The sequence below is a fragment of the Myotis brandtii genome, unplaced genomic scaffold, assembly GCF_000412655.1.
Source record: "Myotis brandtii unplaced genomic scaffold, ASM41265v1 scaffold51, whole genome shotgun sequence".
Lineage (NCBI taxonomy): Eukaryota > Metazoa > Chordata > Mammalia > Chiroptera > Vespertilionidae > Myotis > Myotis brandtii.
The window spans coordinates 2,946,667-2,954,697 of record NW_005369442.1 but is presented as its reverse complement, the minus strand read 5'-3'; the positions used below and the strand labels follow the sequence as shown (position 1 = coordinate 2,954,697).

The window sequence follows — 8,031 nt, the reverse complement described above, 5'->3', positions numbered from 1 at the left end:
CATCCTTCCGCCGGCCCGGCCCGCCCCAGCGCCCGCCCTGACACTTACTTTTGTTGACGGTCTTGAGAGCGCGCGTGAAGTCACCATTCTGGCCATAACGGTTCACTTCGCTCCAGAGCGCAGGCACAGAAACCCCCCCAGCGCCGCCGCCGCCGCCGCTCGCCATCTTGGAGGAAACGTGGGCGGGACGGGATGACCTCTGCCCCGGAAAAGGATCTCGGAGGCGGCCAGCGGGGGAGGAAGCCGGTGGTTGCTAAGCGGTCAGAGTCGGAAGCGCCTGTATCCGAGTCAGCGTCAGAGGCCGTATCTTACTCGGTAGCTGCTAGGAATTCGTGGATAAAGTGGGTGCACCTTTCCTGAAGGAGGCTTGAGCCGTGGGACCCCGGGAGCGGGTTGAGAACGGGTTACCAGACAGGTTCGGCCCAGAGCACCGTGCATTCCGGCGCGGCCGCTGCGTGCGACGCCGTGTCCTGGTACCCCCACGCCGGAGCTGGGCAGCGATCTATGGAAGATAAATAAAAGGTCTATGGGGCATGAGTGTGTGTGGGGGGGAGGTAAGGACACATATGTAATACCTTAATCAATAAAGAAATTTTTAAAAAGGCCTATGGGGGTGGTAACATACCACCTAGAAACCGTAGAGAGTCGTTTGAAAGAGAGACGGTTTCTTGCAGCCTGAGAGTATTTCATAGGGGAATTGACATTTGAAGGGGGTTTTGAAAGATAATAGGAAAACCTGGGGTTGGTTCTGAGTAAAGTTCAGGAGAGAAGGGAAGATGGGCAAAGGCACAGAAGAAAGGAATCTCCAAGTGCTGAGCACATGTGGTGAAACCGTTTGGCTGCCTTTTGGGCTCCAGTTTAGGAGCAGTCGGGTGACAATGACAGGGTTAGTTCCTGGCTCTGACTCACGAGAGCAAGCATGTCAAACTCAAAGGCTACCACGGGCCAAATAAACAGGGTTTAAGTTTATGTGGGCCACACACAAAAAAAAGCTTCAATTTTCATAGAAACGTAGGTTTTGTTCCATAGAGACATGCTAAATAGAAAGGGCTGAAATAAATGAGTCATTGTTAACATAAAATAATAAAAGATTTTAATAAAAATTAATGCTTTTTCTTGAACATTAACTTACCAGACACTGAATAACTCTACAAATTAGTAAGCGTAACACAATAAACCTATTTTTCTTGTTCTCCGAAAGCGAAATATTTCCTGTTGCACACACCAAACAAGTCAGTCCAAAACTAATGACGTGGCAATCGGCTGCTAAAATATTCGCTGCTAGTATTAGTGGAGAGAAATGGTGCACCTGCGCATAAAGTGCGTAAGGGAAATGAATGCAACACGATTATAGTAATCATTCATTAGCGAAGGTTGTAGTTCATTATTAATAATTTTGTATAACAGGATATTGTAAAAATAAAGTTACGAAATTTTTATTAAAACGTTTCTTACATACCGTTATATTGGCTGGCCCGCAAAAATATTTGTTGTGAGTTTGACATGCTTGCACTAGAGACTGTGAACATGTTACTTAACTTATCAGAGGCCCAATTTTCCTGACTGCAAAATAGGGGTAATATATAACTCTTCTGGGGAGAAAAGATAATTCATGCATCCTGGTATAGTCAGCACTCAAGCAACACAGAGACGAGGTTTAGGGGTTTTGTAAGATGAAATAATCAAGGTGTGTTTGAATGTCAGAACAGAGTACCTATTGAATACTTGATGAAATGACAGGACATTTTATTGAACTCCTACTCTTTACAGACTCCTATCTTGTCAGGGTCCTACTAAATCCTGGCTCTTCCCCTCTCCTCTCTATACCAGCAACCTAGCTAACTACTTTTCATCCTTCAATATTTCTGCATCCTGGTCCCAGGCTTAAACTTACTTCTTTGACCTTCATAGAGCCCTCTGTTTCTGAGCATTGGTCAATGTTTAAGGCCCGTCTCTCTACATTGACTATAATTTCCATAAGAACAGGGACCATATTTGCCCACTTGCAGCAGTCTTGCTAGGATCTTTGTGGCACACTGGCTAGTATATAATTGGTCCTCAACTTTTTTGTTTGTTCCTGGTACTCAACTTTTTAACTGAATGAGTTTTTTGCTTCTTATTTCTCCCCTAATCTGTGAGTTCCTTGGGCAGAAACCATCTCTGGCTCATGGTTTTTTCTGTGATGCCTGGAACATTTCATGTCTGGTCAATATAGTACAATGCAAAAACAGCACAAATGGTAGAGTGAACTCTAGCTCAGGAGGATATAATCTCTGTGAGTTAGTAAAAGTCATGGGAAGAGAGGTGGAACTGTCACAGGTTTCAAACCAGTTAGGCCTAGATTTTAGGGGGGTTAAGGGAGTTCTGGATAATGAAGCATAGTAATCCCTCCTTTGGAAAACTGCTGTTTGAACTACTCTGTTATTCTTAGAAAGTCTCGTATTTTGTAGGTCAACTCTGCTATTTTTAGACTGTAAAATAACTTTGTTTTTGTTTTTTGTTTGAATAGAAAAGATGAACTGTCTGACCTTGCAAGCTAGCTATCTAAAGGGGCTGATACACTGATACTGATATTAATTCACATATTTGCCAAGTGTTTGTTCATCCAAGGTTACAGGTGTCTGTATAGATATGATATGGTACTCAAAGTTACAAGTTGTCTGTATAGATATGACAGGTGTTTGATTAGATATGATATGTACTCAAGGTTACAAGCTGTCTTACACAAAGAACTAGAAGGAAATAAAAAGGAAGTACTCCTTCCTGTGTTTGTTCAGAATTTGACAGAGGTAATCTGCTCTGAACCTGCGCGTAATAAAGATGACTCCTAACTAATTGGCTCATCAAGGTGTCTTGTCCAGCTTGCTAATTTGCAATACAACAATAATATTTGGTATACCCAAAATATTGTGTGAATTTTTTCTGAGAAAAGATGTTGTAGCTTCCATCGGATTCCCCAAAGTTGTTTATACCAATCCCACTCCCCCAGGTTAAGAATCACTGCCTTAGAAGTGCTCTTCTAGCTTTTCAGGTCTTTATTTTAAAAATATTTTTTATTGATTTCAGAGAGGAAGGGAGAGGGATAGAGATAGAAACATTCTATCATCAATTGAATCATTGGTCAGCTGCCTCCCCCAGGCTCCCTACTGGGGACGATCCCATAACCTGGGCATGTGCCCTTGACTAGAATCGATCCCCAGAGCCTTCAGCCCACAGATGGAGGCTCTATCCACTGAGGCAAACCAGTTAGGTAGGACCAGGTCATTGACTTTATATAAGGATGTACAATTTTGGTTTCTGTTATCAGTCTGATCCCATATACTTCATAGCTTCTATAAATTCCTTAGAATTCCTCTACCACAGATTCCTGTGTCCATTTCTTCTGTCACTTTAAAGGGTTTTCTGGCAAATAGGATATAAATGTGTAGATTTCATCTGCCATTTTTAAAACAGGAGTCTTCCAAACCAGAGTGATCTTTTAAAGGATATATCTAATGCCACTCAAACTTCAGGATAAAATCCAAACTACAAAGCCTAGCAATGTAAAGTCCTTTATGATCTGGCCTATGCTTGCCAGATCACATAGGTCTTTTGTTACTCACCCTTCTCCCCTTTCATGATACTGTCCTCTAATATGTGTGTAGTTCCATTTTGTCATACTCTGAGAATTTGCATTTATTCATTTGACAAATATTTGAGTTCTTCATATATGCTGGTGTCAGGCATTATACTAATTGTTAGGTATAAAATTAACAAAAAGACAACCCAATGCACTCATATAACTTATTTTCTAGTTGGGAGAGGCAATGAAAAATATAATAAAGAGGTAATATGCAAATTAACCCTAATGCCCTCACAAGATGGCTGTCTACAACCAGGCCCACAGGGGGATTAGTGAGGGACGACCAAACGACTGAACAAGCAGGCTGCGTGGGGCGACCAGGCCAACCTGAGGGGTGACCAGGCTGGCAGGGGGAGCAGTTGGGGGCAATCAGGCCTGCAGGGGGCAGGTAGTTGGGGGCTACCTGGCCAACAGCAGGGGGCAGTGAGGGGCAATCAGGCCAGCAAGGAGGGGGCAATTAGGGGTGACCAGGCGGGCAGGCAGGTGAGTGATTAGGAGCCAGCAGTCCAAGATTGTGAGAGGGATGTCCAACTGCCAGACTAGGCCCAATCCCAGGGATCAGGCCTAAACCGGCAGTCAGGTACCCCGAGGGGTCCCGGATTGGAGAGGGTGCCGGCTGGGCTGAGGGGCCCCCCCCCACCACCATGCACGTATTTTGTGCACCGGGCCTCTAGTATATATTATATTTGGTGGTGATAAATTCTATGAAGGAAATTAAGGGGAGCTAAAAGGGATTGAGAGTGCAAGGAGTTACGAGTCCCTCCTCTTCCCCACAATATTCACTTGTTCTTTAGATCCTCTCTGTGTATTCAGAATACCCTATCCTTTACTCCACATAATGACAAGCGTTTTGAAATTGTCTGCACTGGATGATTCCCAAGACTCATTGAGGACAGAAATTGGATCTTATTTGTTGTTGCATCCCCAGAGTCTTGCACATAGTAGGTACTCAAAAACTTACTTTTATATTAAATGGGTTTAGCAATTTATGATTTCTGAGCTTTCATATACAGTATCTCATCATTCTATCCAGAGGCAGAGAAAAGAAATGTTTTGTTCACTTGACAAATGAGATCTGAAGCTCAAAGAGTAATGTACCCAAGAGAATCTTTTTATTCCCATTCCACTGCTATTTTCACTGTCTCACAATCCTGGATAACAACTGCACTGCAAGTAGTTGAGGTTGTGGGTAGTTCAATGCAAAAAACACCATTAAAAGTAGTAAATTTTCATTGGCTTTCCAAGCACTGCTGCACTGAAGACAGTGGGGAGAGATTGGATGTTCCATAGCACATTATGCTTATAAAGCACACTATGCTGATTCTGTCCTTTTCCCCTATTTTTTTAAAATATATTTTTATTGCCAAAACCGGTTTGGCTCAGTGGATAGAGCGTCGGCCTGCCGACTGAAAGGTCCCAGGTTCGATTCCGGTCAAGGGCATGTACCTGGGTTGCCGGCACATCCCCCGTAGGAGATGTGCAGGAGGCAGCTGATCGATGTTTCTCTCTCATCGATGTTTCTAACTCTCTATCATATATATTTTTATTGATTTTAGAGAGGAAGGGAGAGAGAGACAGAAACATCAATGATGAGAATCATCGATCAGCTGCCTCCCACAAGCCCCACACTGGGGATCAAGCCTGCAACCCTGGGCATGTGCCTTTGACCAGAATTGAACCCGGGACCCTTCAGTCCACAGGCCAACGCTCTATCCACTGAGCCAAACCAGCTAGGGCTCCCCTATTTTTAAAGAATTGTGTGTGTGTTTAAATTGACTTTGGGAGCGGGGGGGGGGGGGGGCGCGTGGGGGGAAGAAACATAGATGTGAGAGATTAGTTGCCTCCTGCACACACCCCTATCAGGCAGTGAGCCCACAACCTAGGCATGCGCCCTGACCAGCAATCGAGTTGGTGGCAACCTTTCAGTGCATTGGATGACGCCCAACCAACTGAGCCATATCAGCCAGGGCATCCCCTATTTTTAGAAATCAGCTGAAGGGCCTGTCAAATTCAAGGAAATTTTCATGGAGAATAAATTCCACTCAGTCCATTTTCTACAATCTGCCAAATGTATAGTACATAATGCGGTCATGTGTCTGAGTATATTTTTACATATATTGACTCATTTAATTCTCATAACTGCATGAAGTAGTAGTATTAGTCCTAGTTTAAGCATGAGAAAATTGAGGTGCAAAAAACTTCAACTCATTAAAGGTCACATTGTTCCTTACCCAAACAACAGCCTTTTAAACAATTTCCTTGCTTCCCCTCTTGTCCACACAATAGCCAGAGAGAACTTTAAAAATGTGTTAAATAGGTAATGTCATGCCCTTGCTCCAACTTTCTAATGTATAAATATTCTCTCTTTTACCGTATCCAGTGCAGCTAGAGAGTGGTCCACGAATCCTGAGTAGGGGCAGCTGGGGGTTGAGAAAATGAAAGAAAGAGACAGACACAGGGACAGAAGGGAAAAGCTAGGGCCAGGTGGGACAGCTGGCCCTCTGATGGAGAGAGAGTGACACAGAGCCGACATAGCGCATTTATTTTATACACTATAATACCAGAAAGTTTTACTAAAGTTTAAGGTAAAGGAAATTATGTGAAATCATGGTTAAAGATCAAGCTGTAATTCTTCATTCTTGTGGCTTCTTGTAATCGTCACTTCTGGCTGGGCCTGAATAATTACATCCATTCCTCGCTCCTGGCTGAACTTAGATAATGAAACCCACCCCTTGGTGCCTGAGCTAAAGGTCAGGCTGACAACACACCTGCCTCTGGCAAGGTATGTTTCCAGGGCATGGCTCTGCCAGAAGCCACTGGATTCAGACGACTATCAGCTCAGGGGCCTTTCCCAGGCGCTCTCTACACTAATGGTTTTTCCTTTCACACTTCAGTGTGGCCTATAGGCTTAAGTGATCTAGCCTTTGCTTACATCCACATTGTCTCTCCTTCCACTCTTTCTCTTGCTCACAGACCTCCAGCAATACCAATGTTTGCAGGCCCTCAACAAGACAAAGCTGTTTGCACAGGCTAGGTGGCTCAGTTGGTTGGAGCATCATCCCATACATCCAAAGGTTGTGGATTTGATTCTTGGTCAGGGCACATACCTAGGTTAAGGATTCAATCCCCAATCCGGGCATGCTTGGGAGGTGGCCAATCAATGTTTCTCTCTTGCCCTCTCTTGCCCTCTCTAAAATCAATAAACATGACTTGAGGTGAAGATTTAAAAAAAAGAATTAAAAAAAAACAAAACACCTTTACTTCCTATTCCTAGTCTGGGAAGGTATTTCCCTATATCTTTACATGGCTTGCTTGATCATTTATATCATACTGGTAGCTCTGCTAAAACCTTCCTTGTATCCCCATCACTGTCCTTTCACCTAGGTTATTCTCATATGTACTTATATTTCCATAAATCTATCCCGTTTATCTTTTATGGTTATCTCTGACACAATGTAAATTTCATGAGGGTGGGAGTCTTGTCTCTGTTCAGTGCTGCTTTCTAGGGCCTAGAATAAAATCAGGCAAGGCATGCGTTTCATAAATGGAGGAATGAAGCTTCACATAAGAGTTTGTCTTTTATTTGGCTATAATGTTTAAATTTAAGAAGGCATTAAAGCTACAGCAATTCTAAACATGGCTTTATGATACAAAGTTTAAGTACCACATTATTGGGCACTGTTGGACGTCCTCTTTTCATGTTTAGCGACAAGCCATAGAAAGTATAAACACCCAAACAAATATAGCAATCCACTTAGGTTTGGTAAGTTACTTTTACAAGTTAAAATCTTTTAAACAAGCATTTACTCTAGCACCTATGAACTATTGAGGATATGTGTACTCTAAGAAACAGAAAAATTGACGATGACCATAGATAATGGTCACTCCTATCCACTAGTCTAGATAAATGTTTTGAAATTTTTCTTGTACCACACAGAAATAGGTGCAATTTTTGCTAAGTAGGGATAGAACAGCTGAAAAAGCAGGCATGACTATGGAGAGACCATGAATCCAAAATTTAAAGATGTTAAACTCAAATATTTTTTTATTCTAAATTTAATTTTAATTGAATTTCACAAAAGAAAATGGAAGAGAAGTTGATGGAATTGGTGAATTCATATAAATATTTCCTCTAGACAAGAGATACTTCCCCCTAAAATATCCCTTCAAGATTAAAAAAAGAAACCATGAGGACATTAAAGGTTGAAGTCATTATGATTTTTTCCAAGGACATGTTTTCATTTTTGTTTGTATAGACTGACTTCTTGGTGTGAAAGATGAGTTCATTGGCCCAACCACACAGGCATAAACACGCAGTTCTGAAAATATTGAAGCCCCTCTGTACCAGTTAGTAAATGTCAGCCACTGGGCTCTCCCCAGGGCTCTCCCTCTCTCCTGGCTGCCCCATC

General features: G+C 42.7%; 1 protein-coding gene across 3 annotated transcripts in view; it reads right to left on the bottom strand.

Moving 5' to 3' along the window:
* SRP72 (signal recognition particle 72kDa) overlaps positions 1 to 198 on the bottom strand; it is a 31,105-nt gene extending 30,907 nt beyond the window's left edge. The window contains exon 1 of one of the 3 annotated variants that reach the window (XM_014548477.1): positions 49 to 198. In XM_014548477.1, coding sequence (XP_014403963.1) covers positions 49 to 166 — 118 coding nt within the window. In that variant the 5' untranslated portion in view covers positions 167 to 198. The remainder of the gene's footprint in view (positions 1 to 48) is intronic. The other 2 variants (XM_005877173.2, XM_014548476.1) reach the window with 2 other exon arrangements.
* Positions 199 to 8,031: the final 7,833 nt, after the last annotated feature.